Source organism: Heptranchias perlo, unplaced genomic scaffold (genome assembly GCF_035084215.1).
Source record: "Heptranchias perlo isolate sHepPer1 unplaced genomic scaffold, sHepPer1.hap1 HAP1_SCAFFOLD_196, whole genome shotgun sequence".
NCBI lineage: Eukaryota > Metazoa > Chordata > Chondrichthyes > Hexanchiformes > Hexanchidae > Heptranchias > Heptranchias perlo.
Genome location: NW_027139212.1, coordinates 282,915 through 300,823, shown reverse-complemented (window position 1 = coordinate 300,823; position 17,909 = coordinate 282,915). Strand labels below are relative to the sequence as shown.

The following is a 17,909-nucleotide window of genomic DNA, read 5'->3' as shown; positions in this document are numbered from 1 at the left end:
TTTTGGTGGTGAATGTCTCTGCTTTGGTGATGAATGTGTCTGTTTTGGTGATGAATGTCTCTGCTTTGGTGCTGAATGTCTCTGCTTTGGTGATGAATGTGTCCGTTTTGGTGGTGAATGTCTCTGCTTTGGTGGTGAATGTCTCTGCTTTGGTGATGAATATCTCTGTTTGAGAATAGAATATACCTGTTTCGGTAATGAATGTCTCTGTTTTTTACCTCAACTCAACTTTCCCGCCTTTTCCCCATACCCTCTCTTTGAAGAGTGAATTTCTGTTTGGGGAGTGAGTGTCTCTGTTTGGGGAGTGAGTGTACCTGCATGTAGCTCACTTTCAGGGAATATGGTTTGCACTTTTAATGAGGAGACCAGTCGATAATCAGAAACCTAGAGAGAAATCTTTTGAAGATTTATTTTACTTTTTTCTCGAGGATATATTGTACACCAAATATCCAATTGGCAGTAAAGCGCATTCCAATGTATAAGAAGCGAGAACAGTCAGGCGCTCCGTTTACAAACACTGTACATTGAAATGTATCCACCAGGTGAAACGCATGTCGAGAACATACAAAAAATACACGCCTACTCGGTAGGTACTGCAACATCCGGACTCTGAATCTATTTACACTTAGATTACAAAAATATACTTTAGATATTTTTTGCTTACATTCAAAAGAAATGTCATTTGCATTTCTCCCCTTCTTCCCCGTCCTCTGACATTCCCTCCATCTGCAAAGTGCCTTTTGTGACCATTTCTCTCCTTTCACCTTTAAGGCTTTGATGCAGCGCATCCACTAACAGAGACACATGTCAGCAAGCTGCACATTGAAGGCACACAGACTTCTCATCACTTGAAAACCAACTCAAAGACAAAGCAAAGTTGTGCCACTTGACAAGTACTGCGGTGATCTCCACAGAATAAAGAATATCTCTTGCACATGTTGCCAGCTGATGGCATTCCAAGTGCATTTTGTTTTGTTTGAAGGGACCGATGACAGCATTGCACGATAGAAACATTCACCAATTGCCCTGCCAACTCCAAATAATACAGGATGGAATATGCAAAGGCTTTATCCCCCATAAGACAATCTTCACATCAACAGTACCTGCAGAATGGTGAGGGATGGGGGGGTGGAATGCGTGGCACGAGTACACGATAGCAAGGCAAAGTCTATTTATATAAAAACAAGTCCACTGTCAGAGACCTGAATAACTTCAGATCACAATTATCCTTGGCGTCAGGGCTGATGGCATCTCTGATCGGGGTGAGGTCACTGATGGGTAAGTGTTGGTCACCACTGATGAATGATACGTGCTGGTGACTGGAGAGTCAAAGGAGGTGCTCACTATTGTGGAGGGATACGTGCTCATGACTGGGGACTCAAAGGAGGTGCTCACTACTGCGGAGGGATACGTGCTGGTGACCGGGGATTCAAAGGAGGTGCTCACTACTGCGGAGGGATACGTGCTGGTGACCGGGGATTCAAAGGAGGTGCTCACTATTGTGGAGGGATACGTGCTGGTGACCGGGGATTCAAAGGAGGTGCTCACTATTGTGGAGGGATACGTGCTGGTGACTGGCGAGTCAAAGGAGGTGCTCACTATTGTGGAGGGATACGCGCTGGTGACTGGCGAGTCAAAGGAGGTGCTCACTACTGCGGAGGGATACGTGCTGGTGACTGGCGAGTCAAAGGAGGTGCTCACTACTGCGGAGGGATACGTGCTGGTGACCGGGGATTCAAAGGAGGTGCTCACTACCGCGGAGGGATACGTGCTGGTGACCGGGGATTCAAAGGAGGTGCTCACTATTGTGGAGGGATACGCGCTGGTGATTGGGGATTCAAAGGAGGTGCTCACTACTGCGGAGGGATACGTGCTGGTGACTGAGGATGGGTAGGAGATTGCAGGCAGAGTGGAGCTGGAGATACAGATGGCCTTTTCTGCTTTCTTCTCCTTCTGCCTCAGGTGGATTTTGGTGTGCCTTTTCCTCTCGTCGCTCCTGGCAAACTTCCTCCCACAGATTTCACAGGCGAACGGCTTCTCGCCAGTGTGTGTGCGGATGTGAGTGGTGAGGTGGTCACTTCTGCTGAAGTTCCTCATGCAGATGCGACACTGGAAAGGTTTCTGGCCCGTGTGAATGCGGATATGGCGAGTGAGTTCATCCGACCTGGAGAAGCGCCGGTCACAGGAGTCCATGGGACAGGCGTAGGGTCTCTCGTGAGGAGGAGTCTTGCTTGGCCGGTTTGGGTATTTCCTCAGTCGGGAGGGTTTGATCAGTTGGGAGTGGTAAGTGTTGTTGATGTTCTTGAGTTCAGGACAGCTGGTCTGACTGGCGATCGCTTTGATGGTGGACAGCGGGATGAGAGAAGGCTGGGCTCTGGGCTCCAGTGCCTGGAAAGGTTTCTGCTCCGAGTTGCTCATGGTGATGTCCTCTTGCTGGGGAAACAAATAGTCCGGGATCATTGGCACTTGGAAGTTTGTGCTGCAGTTCTTGGTGTTTGAGTAACCCGGAGGCTGGTACTGGATGGCATTGCCCGGGCTCGGGAAGCCCTGAGACTGGGCATCCGTGAAGATATCAGAGCTGGAGTTGGCGAAGGTTGAAGAAGGGGCAGAGTAGATGGCATTGGACTCGCTTTGTTGGACAGAGCAGCTCATGGGCTGGCTAGAGGAGGCAGAGGGCGTGCAAGGAGTGCTCATGCTCACGATGCCACTGACCAGACTGAAGAGAGGCTCGGGCCACAGGCTGTTGTTGCTGGGAGCGGGCTCCAGTGAGAAGCGACCTGTATAGGTGATCGATGGGAGCTGACAGTTCTGGCCCGAGTACGGCTCAACGAGGGATTTCTCACCACTGGGTGAAATATCTGTAAATGTGTCTGGAAGGAGAAAGGAAAATAATTTTTAATAGATTGCATCAAACAACCATCAGTGAGACCTCAACATCTAGCAGGCATAATCTCAGTCTGCCTGACATTGTGTGTTGCCTGTAAATATTAATGTGTCAGCATTTCTGTATCTATGCGTGCCTCTGTTTAAGGTGTCTGTTTATATGTTGTATCTATGTGTGTCCCCTTGTTTATATCGGTGTGTATATTTCACCGTGTCCTTGTTTATATCGGTGTGTATATTTCACTGTGTCCCCTTGTTTATATCGGTGTGTATATTTCACTGTGTCCTTGTTTATATCGGTGTGTATATTTCACTGTGTCCCCTTGTTTATATCGGTGTGTATATTTCACCGTGTCCTTGTTTATATCGGTGTGTATATTTCACTGTGTCCTTGTTTATATCGGTGTGTATATTTCACTGTGTCCCCTTGTTTATATCGGTGTGTATATTTCACCGTGTCCTTGTCTATATCGGTGTGTATATTTCACCGTGTCCTTGTCTATATCGGTGTGCGTGTGTCCCTGTGTGTGAGGATTCTGTGTGTGTGTGAGAGAGAGGATTCTGTGTGTGTCTCCCTGTGTGTGAGGGTTCTGTGTGTGTGTGAGAGAGAGGATTCTATGTGTGTCTCCCTGTGTGTGAGGGTTCTGTGTGTGTGTCCCTGTGTGAGGGTTCTGTGTGTGTGTGTCCCTGTGTGTGTGAGGATTCTGTCAGTGTGAGGATTCTGTCAGTGTGTGTGTGTGTGTGTGTGTCTCTCTCTCTCTGTGTGTGAGGATTCTCTGTGTGTGTCTCTGTGTGTGTGAGGATTCTGTCAGTGTGAGGATTCTGTCAGTGTGTGTGTGTGTGTGTGTGTCTCTCTCTCTCTGTGTGTGAGGATTCTCTGTGTGTGTCTCTGTGTGTGTGAGGATTCTGTCAGCGTGAGGATTCTGTCAGTGTGAGGATTCTGTCAGTGTGTGTGTGTGTGTGTGTGTGTCTCTCTCTGTGTGTGAGGATTCTCTGTGTGTGTCTCTGTGTGTGTGAGGATTCTGTCAGCGTGAGGATTCTGTCAGTGTGAGGATTCTGTCAGTGTGTGTGTGTGTGTGTGTGTGTCTCTCTCTGTGTGTGAGGATTCTCTGTGTGTGTCTCTGTGTGTGTGAGGATTCTGTCAGCGTGAGGATTCTGTCAGTGTGAGGATTCTGTCAGTGTGTGTGTGTGTGTGTGTCTCTCTCTCTGTGTGTGAGGATTCTGTGTGTGTCTCTGTGTGTGTGAGGATTCTGTCAGCGTGAGGATTCTGTCAGTGTGAGGATTCTGTCAGTGTGAGGATTCTCTGTGTGTGTGTGTGAGGATTCTGTGAGTGTGTGTGAGGATTCTGTGAGTGTGTGTGAGGATTCTGTGAGTGTGTGTGTGTGTGTCTCCCTGTGTGTGAGGATTCTGTGTGTGTGTGAGGATTCTCTGTGTGTGTCTCCCTGTGTGTGAGGATTCTCTGTGAGTGTGTGTGTATGTGTCTCCCTGTGTGTGAGGATTCTCTGTTTGTGTCAGTGGTATTCCCTGCACTGTCTCGCTGCGCGGGCGGTGTTTCCTGACACTGCACTGGAATAAATAATGCAGAGCGCAAGATTCCCAATATGGAACATCCAATCGATTAAACAATTCTACCTAACACCGAGGGAAACCTTCTTCCAGCGTCACCGCGCCCCCTGATCGATGCCTCCGGTGCCCCGCACATCAATGTCACTTTTAATGACACCCAACGTTAGCGCAGGAGCTGGCGGCAGAGGGAAAGACCGAGCGGAGCCCAGCTCAGCGCGACCGGGTCCGCGGTGCGGTGCTGGGTTGCGCGGCTGGCTGGCTGGTGTAAGGGTGGCCCGCCGGGGGGACTCACCTGCTGGCAGATGCTCGAACTGCTCCAGGGGTTCCCCGTAGAAGGGCTGGTCGGTGGAGGCTGTGACAAAAGTGCCCGTCATCATCACATCTTCCAGCTTGGGGTAGGCGTCCAGGGAGTGGTAGAGCGGGTCCGAGAGCAGGGGGGACATAATCTCCGCCTTGGTCACCATCGCGGCTCGATCTCACCGTCCAGTGGGGGGGGTGGTGAGGGAGGGAGGGGGGGGGTGAAGGGGAGGAGGAGGAGGGGGGGAGAAGCCGGTGTGTTTTAGATGGCAGACGCCGTGCCGAGCCGAGCCGAGCCGAGCCGAGCCGTGCCGTGCCGAGCCCTCCTCTCTCTCTCTCTCTCTCTCTCTCCGTCTCTCTCTTCCCCCGCTCAATGAATGCTTTCCCTCGCCAGCATTGGGAGCCGCGGCTATTTAGCGGGTTCCGCGCTGCCCTGGCCGTGACGTACATGCCCATATAAGGAGAGCAGGAAGACCATGTTTGGGCAGGCCCCGCCCCCTTCCACACACGCGCGCGCGGCGGCTCCTCTGTGACGTATGTGCGCGAGCGGGGAGCCCCCCCCCCTCCCCCTCCCCCGGGGCGGGAGACCCTCCCCAGCAGACCAGCACACTCCCCCCTCCCCCCGGCCCGGGTGGGGTAGGAGCCCCTCACCCCTCTCCCTCCGGCCGAGGGAGGGGAGGGGCGGGGAGGGGAGGGGAGGGGAGGGGAGGAGGATGATGCAGGAGCCGGGGTGAGCGAGCTCTCCCGGAAGACCCCGGGCTCCGCCTGGCCATATTTGGTCACGCCGCTCCCCGCGCCCATATTTGGGCATCCGGCGGGTCCCGGGCCCGGCCCAAATATGGAGCTTCCGCCAGCCGAGGGAGGGAGAGGGAGAGAGAGAGAAAGTGCTGAGCCCAGAAGCGCTGGGAGCTGGGCCCAGCCCCGGCTCCTGGCCCCGGGCCGCTGCCGCAGATGGACTTTCAACTCCCGGAAAAAATAAATAAACTTTCCGGCTCCAACTCTCAAGTGAAGGGGCGGGGCAGTCGGTGCCGTTTATTTCACCCCCTCCCTCTCCCTCCCTCCCTCCCTCCGACACTCGACTCAACAACAGTAACACGGCGCTGCAACCGCTCCCAGCACAGCTCCGAGATCCCAGCCCGGATCTGTGGGGGAGCTCCCAGCAGAGCTCCGAGATCCCAGCACGGATCTGTGGGGGAGCTCCCAGCACAGCTCTGAGATCCCAGCATGGCTCTGTGGGGGAGCTCCCAACACAGCGACCAGTAGAGCTCCGAAATCCTAGCAGGGATCTGTGGGAGAGCTCCCAGCAGAGCTCCGAGTTCACTGCATGGCTCTGTGGGGGAGCTCCCAGCATGGCTCTGTGGGGGAGCTCCCAGCAGAGCTCCGAGCTCCCAGCATGGCTCTGTGGGGGAGCTCCCAGCAGAGCTCCGAGATCCCAGCATGGCTCTGTGAGGGAGCTCCCAACACAGCGACCAGTAGAGCTCCGAAATCCCAGCAGGGATCTGTGGGGGAGCTCCCAGCAGAGCTCCGAGTTCACTGCATGGCTCTGTGGGGGAGCTCCCAGCACAGCTCCGAGATCCCAGCACGGATCTGTGGGGGAGTTCCCAGCATGGCTCTGTGGGGGAGCTCCCAGCAGAGCTCCGAGATCCCAGCATGGCTCTGTGGGGGAGCTCCCAGCAGAGCTCCGAGATCCCAGCATGGCTCTGTGAGGGAGCTCCCAACACAGCGACCAGTCGAGCTCCGAAATCCTAGCAGGGATCTGTGGGAGAGCTCCCAGCAGAGCTCCGAGATCCCAGCATGGATCTGCGGGGGAGCTCCCAATACAGCTACCAGTGGAGCTCCGAAATCCCAGCACGGATCTGTGGGGGAGTTCCCAGCATGGCTCTGTGGGGGAGCTCCCAGCAGAGCTCCGAGATCCCAGCATGGCTCTGTGGGGGAGCTCCCAACACAGCGACCAGTAGAGCTCCGAAATCCTTGCAGGGATCTGTGGGAGAGCTCCCAGCAGAGCTCCGAGTTCACTGCATGGCTCTGTGGGGGAGCTCCCAGCACAGCTCCGAGATCCCAGCATGGCTCTGTGGGGGAGATCCCAGCACAGCTCCGAGATCCCAGCGCAGCTCTGTGGGGGAGCTCCCAGCAGAGCTCCGAGATCCCAGCATACTTCTGCAGGGGAGTTCCCAACACAGCTCCGAGATCCCAGCACGGATCTGTGGGGGAGTTCCCAGCATGGCTCTATAGGGGGAGCTCCCAGCAGAGCTCCGAGATCCCAGCATGGCTCTGTGGGGGAGATCCCAGCATGGCTGTGTGGGGGAGCTCCCAGCAGAGCACCGAGTTCCCAGCATGGCTCTGTGGGGGAGCTCCCAACACAGCGACCAGTAGAGCTCCGAAATCCTAGCAGGGATCTGTGGGAGAGCTCCCAGCAGAGCTCCGAGATCCCAGCATGGATCTGTGGGGGAGCTCCTAATACAGCGACCAGTAGAGCTCCGAAATCCCAGCAGGGATCTGTGAGGGAGCTCCCAGCAGAGCTCCGAGTTCACTGCATGGCTCTGTGGGGGAGCTCCCAGCACAGCTCCGAGATCCCAGCGCAGCTTTGTGGGGGAGCTCCCAGCAGAGCTCCGAGATCCCAGCACAGCTCCGAGATCCCAGCATACTTCTGCAGGGGAGTTCCCAGCACAGCTCCGAGATTCCAGCACGGCTCTGTGGGAGAGCTCCCAGCACAGCTCCGAGATCCCAGCACAGCTCCGAGATCCCAGCATACTTCTGCAGGGGAGTTCCCAACACAGCTCCGAGATCCCAGCATACTTCTGCAGGGGAGTTCCCAGCACAGCTCCGAGATTCCAGCACGGCTCTGTGGGAAAGCTCCCAGCACAGCTCCGAGATCCCAGCACGGCTCTGTGGGAGAGCTCCCAGCGCAGCTCCGAGATCCCAGCATACTTCTGCAGAGGAGTTCCCAGCCCAGCTCCGAGATCCCAGCACAGCTCTGTGGGAGAGCTCCCAGCAGAACTCCAAGATCCCAGCACGGCTATGTGGGAGACTTCCCAGCACAGCTCCGAGATCCCAGCATACTTCTGCAGGTGAGTTCCCAGCACAGCTCCAAGAGAATCCAGCACAGCGCTTACAGATCGCCATTCTTAGAGCTCCCAGCACATATTTAAGAAATCCCACCACAGCTCTGTGAGAGACCTCCCAGCACAGTCCCAATAAATCCCAACAGAGCTCTGTGGGGGGGCTCCCTTTTGTCACTTTTTTAAGTTCTGACGAAGGGTCTTCGACCTGAAATGTTAACTCAGTTTCTTTCTCCACAGGCGCTGCTCTGACCTGCTGAGTATTTCCAGCATTTTCCGTTTTTTATTTCAGATTTCCAGCACCCGCAGTGTTTTGTTTTTGATGCGGTAAATTGTATTCGTTATCTATCTTCAAGCTGGGGGTCCCAAGCTTCAGTTACCGCCTGGGTGAGTATGTGTGTGTGATTTAATGTGCATCATCTATTAATATTATTTGTTTGTGACAGGAGTTTGTGCCCCCGCCACAGATAGACCTCCACCGCTGCAGGATGGACAGGAGTGTGATATGGAACAACACTTATGTAACACTTCCTGTTTATGATTTGCACTGTTGGCTACTGATCAGTCCACTTTCTCAATATGTCTTTTTATTCTCTCTCTTTCTCTCTGCCTCCCTCTCCCCCTCTCTCTGCCTCTCCCCTCTCTCTTTCTCTCCCCCCTCTCTCTCTCTGCCTCCCTCTCCCCCTCTCTCTCTCCTCTCTCTACCACTCTCCCTCCCTCTCCCCCTCTCTCTGCCTCTCCCCTCTCTCTTTCTCTCCCCCCTCTCTCTCTCCTCTCTCTACCACTCTCCCTCGCTCTCCCCCTCTCTCTCTCTCCGCCTCTGTCTCTCCCTCTCTCTCTCTCTCCCTCTCCCCCTTTCTCCCTCTCCTTTCTCTCTTTCTCCCTCTCCCTCCCTCTCCGCTCTCTCTCCCCCCTCCCTCTCCCTCCCTTTCCCCCTCTCTCTCCCCCTTCCCTCTCTCCCGTTTCTCTATTTGCCTGTCTTTCCTATTCCTCTCATTCTTTCTCCCTGTCCCCCTCCCTCTCTGAGCTCGGGGCAGTCTGTCTGTCTGTCGGACCGGATTTTACCCAGGTGCCTGACAGGATTTGAGGGGCAGGGGCTGGCTGGGTCACAGTCGCAGCCTCTCTCGCTTCCTTCAGTACAAACAAACCCATGGACATTAATGAGCGAGTCAGGGCTGTCCCCGGACTCAGACAGGGACTGAGGTTTTATTGGCCGCTTTAGCGAATGTACACGCAGGCTGAATATTAAACCAACATTCAGGGATATAAATCTGACCCAGGAAAGTGTGTGCCGCGCTCAGAGACTCGCGGGGCCGCCAGCTTTCTAAAGACGGGATTCCTGGTGTGCGGGGGCGTGTTTGCTGCAGATAACATCAGCAGCCATCTTAATAAAAGGTGGGACGGGTTGCCCGTCAGGTTTGCAGCGAAATCCCCATTACTTGTATAAACCCGTGCACACCCGCATCCTCACTGATCAATGTATAATGTGTGGGACATGGAGAGCGTGGGGTAGTGAGAGGAACAGGCATTAAAACACGAGCCAGCTCTAAACTACCGGAGGGAGAAAAGGGCGGACTGTGATAGAGATTAAAATTAGCCGCACCGAGTGTGAGCACCGGGGAGAGGGGTGGAGGGGAGCACTGTGTGAGAAAGGGAGGGGGGTGGGTGACACAGAGAGAGAGAGGGGAGGGTGACAGAGAGAGAGAGAGGGGAGGGTGACAGAGAGGGGTGGTGACAGAGAGAGAGAGAGAGGGGGGTTACAGAGAGAGAGGGGGAGGGTGACAGAGAGAGAGGGGAGGGTGACAGAGAGAGAGAGAGGGGGGTTACAGAGAGAGAGGGGGAGGGTGACAGAGAGAGAGAGAGGGGGTGACAGAGAGAGAGTGGGGAGGGTGACAGAGAGAGAGTGGGGAGGGTGACAGAGAGAGAGTGGGGAGGGTGACAGAGAGAGAGAGAGGGGGGTTACAGAGAGAGAGGGGGAGGGTGACAGAGAGAGAGAGAGGGGGTGACAGAGAGAGAGTGGGGAGGGTGACAGAGAGAGAGTGGGGAGGGTGACAGAGAGAGAGTGGGGAGGGTGACAGAGAGAGGGGGTGACAGAGAGAGAGGGGGGGGTGACAGAGATAGAGGGACAGAGAGAGAAAGGGACAGAGAGAGAAAGGGACAGAGAGAGAAAGGGACAGAGAGAGAGGGGGTTGACAGAGAGAGGGGGTTGACAGAGAGAGACGGGGGGGGGGTGACTGACAGAGAGAGGGACAGAGAGAGGGTGGGTGACAGAGACGGAGGTGGGGTGAGAGAGAGAGGGAGAGAGGGGGTGAAGGAGAGACAGAGGGAGAGAGAGAGGGGGTGACAGAGAGAGAGGAAGAGAGAGGGGGTGACAGAGAGAGAGAAAGGGAGAGAGAGAGAGGGGGTGAGGGAGAGAGAGAGAGATTGTCAGAGGGCGAGAGAAAGAGAGAGAGAGAGAGAGAGGAGGGTGACAGGGAGAGAGAGAGAGATTGTAAGATGGCGAGAGTGAGGAGAGAGAGTGAGGAGAGCCGGAGCCCGGGGCGATGTGAGAGGGGATTCCCAGTTACTGAGCTCTCAGTTGCTGGTCTCAGGTCACTGGCTCCGGCTTCCCCGCTGCAGCCCCCGCGTTTCCCATTAATTCTCTGCAAACACCAATCACTCGGCGGCTCGCAGTCCCACGGCAGCCCACGCACAGCTGCAGTGAGCGGCAGCACCACAGCCCGTGGGCAGGCTGGGGAGAGCCGGCCGGGGACCTGGGGAGAGCCTGCCCGGCAGCGGGTGCGGGGATTCTCCACTCCTCACACCGAGCCGCTCCCTGCAATGCGGACGATCCTCGTGTTTGAGGCACTCGGTTCTGGAGATACAGGCGGTTGTTTCTCACTAATCTGTGTGAAAACGGCCTCCTCAATACTCCCTGCTGGCCTGTGGTCCCAGTACAGTCTAGTCCCAGTGCAGACAGACAGGCCCAGTACAGACAGCCTAGTCCCAGTACAGACAGTCTAGTCCCAGTGCAGACAGACAGGCCCAGTACAGACAGCCTAGTCCCAGTACAGACAGACAGGCCCAGTGCAGACAGACAGGCCCAGTACAGACAGCCTAGTCCCAGTACAGACAGTCTAGGCCCAGTGCAGACAGACAGGCCCAGTACAGACAGACAGGCCCAGTACAGACAGCCTAGTCCCAGTACAGACAGTCTAGTCCCAGTGCAGACAGACAGGCCCAGTACAGACAGCCTAGTCCCAGTACAGACAGTCTAGTCCCAGTGCAGACAGACAGGCCCAGTACAGACAGCCTAGTCCCAGTACAGACAGTCTAGTCCCAGTGCAGACAGACAGGCCCAGTACAGACAGACTGGTCCCAGTACAGCCAGGCTGGCCAAGCACAGACAGACTGGCCCCAGTACAGACTGGCTGGCCCCAGCACAGACTGGCTGGCCCCAGCACAGACAGAATGCTCCAGCACAGACAGACTGGCCCCAGCACAGACAGACTGGCCCCAGCACAGACAGACTGGTCCAGTACAGCCTGTTCTTGCCCCACGGAGCTTATTTCCTCCTATCTCGACTCTATTTTCTCTCCCCTTGTCCAGTCTCTTCCAACCTACATCCATGACTCTTCTGACGCCCTCCGCCACTTGAACAGTTTCCAGTTCCCCGGCCCTAACCATCTCCTATCCATCATGGACATCCTGTCCCTCTCCACCTCCATCCCCCACCAGGACAGCCTGCGGGCCCTCCACTTCTTCCTTGAACGGAGACCCAACCAGCCCCCATCCACCACCACCCTCCTCCGCCTGGCTGAACTTGTTCTTACGTTCAACAACTTCTCCTTTGACTCCACTCACTTCCACCAAATAAAAGTTGTTGCTATGGGAACCCATGTGGGATATGCTATGCCTGCCTTTTTGTGGGATATGTGGAACATTCCTTGTTCCAGTCCTACTCGGGTCCCCTCCCTCACCTCTTTTTCCGGTACATCGATGACAGTATCAGTGCCGTTTCCTGCTCTCGCCCTGAACTGGAACATTTCATCAACTTTACTTCCAATGTCCACCTTTTCCTCACTTTCACATGGTCCATCTCTGACTCTTCCCTTCCCTTCCTCGACTTCTCTATCTCTATTTCCAGGGGATAGGATGTCAACCAATGTCTACCATAAGCCCACCAACTCCCACAACTACCTTGATTCCACTTCCTCCCACCCCGCTTCCTGTAAGGACTCTATTCCCTTCTCCCAGTTTCTCCATCTCCGTTGCATCTGTTCTGACGATGCCACCTTCCACACCAGTGCTTCCGATTTGTCTTCCTTTTTCCTCAACTGAGGATTCCCCTCCACTGTAGTTGATCCTTGACTGTGTTCGTCCCATTTCCCGCACTTCTGCCCTCACCCCTTCCCTTCCCTCCCAGACCCACGATAGGGTCCCCCTGGTCCTCACCTTCTGCCCACCAGCCTCCACATTCAATGTATCATCCTCCGCTATTTCCGCCACCTCCAGTGCAATCCCACCACCAAACACATCTTCCCCTCCCCTCCCAGCATTCCGAAGGGACCACTCCCTCCCCGACACCCTGGCCCACTCTTCCATCACCCCCAACACCCGCTCTCCTCCCCATGGCACCTTCCCGTGCGAGCTCAGGAGATGCAACACCTGACCTTTCACCTCCTCCCTTCCCACCGTCCAGGGCCCCAAACATTCCTTCCAGGTGAAACAGCGGTTTACTTGTACATCTTTCAATTTACTGACTGTATTCACTGCTCACAATGCGGTCTCTACACTGGGGAGACCAAACACAGGCTGGGTGATCGCTTTGCTGAACACCTCCGGTCAGTCCACAAGTGTGACCCTGACCTGCCGGTCACTTGCCATTTTAAATCCCTGTCCCACTCCCACTCTGACCTCTCTGTCCTCGGCCTCTTACACTGTTCCAATGAAGCTCAATGGAAGCTCGAGGAACAACACCTCATCTTTCGATGAGGCACTTCACAACCTTCCAGACTCAACATTGATCTCAATAACTTCAGATCAGAACCACTGCTCCCACTTTATTGGACAGCATGTGCTGGTAATGGTTCTGCTGTTGCCATTTACAGCTCCTCTAGACCCATCGTTTGTTCCTTTACTTGTCCCATTCCCACCCTCCTTGCCTTGCACCATCATCTCTTTTGTCATTTAATCACTCCTGCTCTCTACCCTATCACAGACCTTCCCTTTTGTTCTTTCCTCCCCTCCCCCACTTTCCCTGTCTCTGTGTTTGCTTAAAAACTTTAACTCTTTAACATCTTCCAGTTCTGACGAAAGGTCTTCGACCTGAAACATTCACTCTGTTTCTTTCTCCACAGATGCTGCCTCACTTGCTGAGAGTTTCCAGCATTTTCTGTTTTTATCCCAGTACAGGCCGGCTGCTCCCAGTACAGGCCGGCTGCTCCCAATACAGAGAGGCTGCTCCCGGTACAAACAAACATCTCCCACTACAGACAAGCTGCTACCTGAACAGACAGACTGATCCAAGTACAGACAGACTACCCCTCCCCAGTCCCAGTACAGACAGACAACTCCCATTACAGACAGGCGGCTCCCAGTAGAGACAGACTGCTCCCAATACAGACAGACTGCTCCCAGTACAGACAGACGGCTCCCAGTACAGACAGACGGCTCCCAGTACAGACTGCCTGCTCCCAGTAAGAACAGACTGTTCCCAGTACAGACAGACTGCTCCCAATACAGACAGGCTGCTCCCTGTATAGACCGCCTGCTGCCTGTATAGACCGCCTGCTGCCTGTACTGACAGACTGCTCCCAGTACAGACAGACTGCTCCCAGTATAGACAGGCTGCTCCCAGTACAGACTGGCTGATTCCAGTACAGAAAAACTTCTCCCACAACGGCAAGCTGCTTCCTGAACAGACAGACGGCTCCTAGTACAGTCAGGCTGCTCCCAGTACGGAGAGACTGCTCCCAGTACAGATGGACTGCTCCAAGTACAGACGGCTGCTCCCGCTCTTGACAAACTTCTCCCATTACAGACAAGCTGCTTCCTGAACAGACAGGGTGGTCCCAGTACAGACAGACTGATCGAAGTACAAACAAACTGCTTCCTGTACGGTAGCATAGTGGTTATGCTACTGGACTAGTAATCCAGAGGCTGGACTAATAATCTGAAGTCATGAGTTCAAATCCCGCCATGGCAGCTGGCGAATTTAAATTCAATTAATTAAATAAAATCTGGAATTAAAATACTAGTATCAGTAATGGTGGCCATGAAACTACTGGATTGTCGTAAAAATCCATCTGGTTCACTAATGTCCTTTAGGGAAGGAAACCTGCCGTCCTTATCCGGTCTGGCCTATATGTGACTCCAGACCCACAGCAATGTGGTTGATTCTTAATTGCCCTCTGAAATGGCCTAGCAAGCCACTCAGTTGTACAATCTCGCTAAAAAAAGTCATAATAAGAATACAACCAGACGGACCACTAGGCACCGGACACGACAAAGGCAAACCAAGCCCAGTCGACCCTGCAAGGTCCTCCTCACCAACATCTGGGGACTTGTGCCAAAATTGGGAGAGCTGTCCCACAGACTAGTCAAGCAATAGCCATACTCACAGAATCATACCTTTCAGCCAACGTCCCAGACTCTTCCATCACCATCCCTGGGTATGTCCTGTCCCACCGGCAGGACAGACCCACCAGAGGTGGCGGTACAGTGATATACAGTCAGGAGGGAGTGGCCCTGGGAGTCCTTAACATTGACTCTGGACCCCATGAAATCTCATGGCATCAGGTCAAACATGGGCAAGGAAACCTCCTGCTGATTACCACCTACCGTCCTCCCTCAGCTGATGAATCAGTCCTCCTCCATGTTGAACACCACTTGGAGGAAGCACTGAGGGTAGCACGGGCACAAAATGTACTCTGGGTGGGGGACTTCAATGTCCATCGCCAAGAGTGGCTCGGTAGCACCACGACTGACCGAGCTGGCCGAGTCCTGAAGGACATAGCTGCCAGATTGGGCCTGCGGCAGGTGGTGAGCGAACCAACACGAGGGAAAAACTTACTTGACCTCGTCCTCACCAATCTACCTGTCGCAAATGCATCTGCCCATGACAATATCGGTAGGAGTGACCACCGCACAGTCCTCGTGGAGATGAAATCCCGTCTTTGCACTGAGGACACCATCAAACATGTTGTGTGGCACTACCACCGTGCTAAATGGGATAGATTCAGAACAGATCTAGCAGCTCAAAACTGGGCATCCATGAGGCGCTGTGGGCCTTCAGCAGCAGCAGAATTGTATTCCAGCACAATCTGTAACCTCATGGCCCAGCATATTCCTCACTCTACCATTACCAACAAGCCAGGGGATCAACCCTGGCTCAATGAGGAGTGTAGAAGAGTACGCCAGGAGCAGCACCAGGCCTACCTAAAAATGAGGTGGCAACCTGGTGAAGCTACAACTCACGACGACATGCATGCTAAACAGTGGAAGCAACATGCTACAGACAGAGCTAAGCAATTCCACAACCAACGGATCAGATCAAAGCTCTGCAATCCTGCCACATCCAGTCATGAATGGTGGTGGACAATTAAACAACTAACAGGAGGAGGAGGCTCTGTAAACAACCCCATCCTCAATGATGGCGGAGTCCAGCACGTGAGTGCAAAAAACAAGGCAGAAGCATTTGCAACCATCTTCAGCCAGAAGTGCCGAGTGGATGATCCATCTCGGCCTCCTCTCGATATCCCCACCATCACAGAAGCCAGTCTTCAGCCAATTCGATTCACTCCATGTGATACCAAGAATCGGCTGAGTGCACTGGATACAGCAAAGGCTATGGGCCCCGACAACATCCCAACTGTAGTGCTAAAGACTTGTGCTCCAGAACTAGCCACACCTCTAGCCAAGCTGTTCCAGTACAGCTACAACACTGGCATCTACCCGACAATGTGGAAAATTGTCCAGGTATGTCCTGTCCACAAAAAGCAGGACAAATCCAATCTGGCCAATTACCGCCCCATCAGTCTACTCTCAATCATCAGCAAAGTGATGGAAGGTGTCGTCGACAGTGCTATCAAGCGGCACTTACTCACCAATAATCTGCTCACCGAAGCTCAGTTTGGGTTCCGCCAGGACCACTCGGCTCCAGACCTCATTACAGCCTTGGTCCAAATATGGACAAAAGAGCTGAATTCCAGAGGTGAGGTGAGAGTGACTGCCCTTGACATCAAGGCAGCATTTGACTCAGTGTGGCACCAAGGAGCCCTAGTAAAATTGAAGTCAATGGGAATCAGGGGGAAAACTCTTCAGTGGCTCGAGTCATATCCAGCACAAAGGAAGATGGTAGTGGTTGTTGGAGGCCAATCATCGCAGCCCCAGGACATTGCTGCAGGAGTTCCTCAGGGCAGTGTCCTAGGCCCAACCATCTTCAGCTGCTTCATCAATGACCTTCCCTCCATCATAAGGTCAGAAATGGGGATGTTCGCTGATGACTGCACAGTGTTCAGTTCCATTCGCAACCCCTCAAATATTGAAGCAGTCAGAGCCCGCATGCAGCAAGACCTGGACAACATCCAGGCTTGGGCTGATAAGTGGCAAGTAACATTCGCGGCAGACAAATGCCAGGCAATGACCATCTCCAACAAGAGAGAGTCTAACCACCTCCCCTTGACATTCAAAGGCATTACCATCGCCGAATCCCCCACCACCAACATTCAGGGGGTCACCATTGACCAGAAACCTAACTGGACCAGCCATATAAATACTGTGGCTACGAGAGCAGGTTCAGAGGCTGGGTATTCTGCGGCGAGTGACTCACCTCCTGACTCCCCAAAGCCTTTCCACCATCTACAAGGCACAAGTCAGGAGTGCGATGGAATACTCTCCATTTGCCTGGATGAGTGCAGCTCCAACAACACTCAAGAAGCTCGACACCATCCAAGATAAAGCAGCCCGCTTGATTGGCACCCCATCCACCACCCTAAACATTCACTCCCTTCACCACCGGCGCACTGTGGCTGCAGTGTGCACCATCCACAGGATGCACTGCAGCAACTCGCCAAGGCTTCTTCGACAGCACCTCCCAAACCTGCGACCTCGACCACCTAGAAGGACAAGGGCAGCAGGTACATGGGAACAACACCACCTGCACGTTCCCCTCCAAGTCACACACCATCCCGACTTGGAAATATATCGCCGTTCCTTCATCGTCACTGGGTCAAAATCCTGGAATTCCCTTCCTTGCAGCACTGTGGGAGAACCGTCACCACACGGACTGCAGCGGTTCAAGAAGGCGGCTCACCACCACCTTCTCAAGGGCAATTAGGGATGGGCAATAAATGCCGGCCTCGCCAGCGACGCCCACATCCCATAAACGAATGAAAAAAAAAGACTACTTCCTGTACAGACAGATTACTTCCTGTACAGACAGATTACTTCCTGTATAGACGGGCTACTCCCTGCACAGACAGGCTGATTCCAGTACAGACAAACTTCTCCCATAACAGACAAGCTGCTTCCTGAACAGACATGGTGGTCCCAGTACAGACAGACTGATCCAAGTACAGACAGCCAGCCACACGATCCAAGTAGAGACAGCTTGCTCCCAGTACAGATAGGCTGCTTCAAGTACAGAGAGACTGCCCCCACGGTCCCAGTATAGACAGACTGCTCCCAGTACAGACAAGCTACTCCCTGCTCAGACAGACTTCTTTCTGTACAGACAGACTACTTCCTGTACAGACATGATGCTCCCGGTACGGACAGACTGCTCCCAGGACATACAGAATGTTTCCAGTACAGACAGACTGTTCCCAGTAAAAAAATATTGCACCCAGTACAGGCAGGCTGCTCCTTGTACCGATAAACTTCTTCCTGTACAGACAGACTGCTCCCAGTACAGACCGCCTGCTCCCAGTACAGACCGCCTGCTCCCAGTACAGACCGCCTGCTCCCAGTACAAACAGGCTGCTCCCTGTACAGACAGACTGCTCGCAGTACAGGTCGGCAGCACCCGGTACAGACAGACTGCTCCTGGAACATACAGAATGCTTCCAGTACAGACAGACTGTTCCCAGTACAAAAATACTGCACACAGTACAGACAGGCTGC

General features: G+C 54.0%; 2 protein-coding genes across 2 annotated transcripts in view; one reads left to right on the top strand and one right to left on the bottom strand.

Moving 5' to 3' along the window:
- Positions 1–385: 385 nt before the first annotated feature.
- Positions 386–5,150, bottom strand: LOC137309963 (early growth response protein 1-like). Its single transcript, XM_067977958.1, has 2 exons — positions 4,742–5,150; positions 386–2,870 (listed from the first exon to the last, which is right to left on the bottom strand). The coding sequence occupies exons 1-2, from the start codon at positions 4,911–4,913 to the stop codon at positions 1,213–1,215; spliced, it is 1,830 nt and encodes a 609-aa protein (XP_067834059.1). The 5' UTR covers positions 4,914–5,150; the 3' UTR covers positions 386–1,212.
- Positions 5,151–6,352: 1,202 nt separating this feature from the next.
- LOC137309965 (uncharacterized) overlaps positions 6,353–17,909 on the top strand; it is a 44,343-nt gene continuing 32,786 nt past the window's right edge. The window contains exons 1-3 of the mRNA XM_067977961.1: positions 6,353–7,115; positions 7,239–7,814; positions 8,098–8,192. Of these exons, the coding sequence (XP_067834062.1) occupies positions 6,353–7,115; positions 7,239–7,814; positions 8,098–8,192 (1,434 nt within the window). The remainder of the gene's footprint in view (positions 7,116–7,238; positions 7,815–8,097; positions 8,193–17,909) is intronic.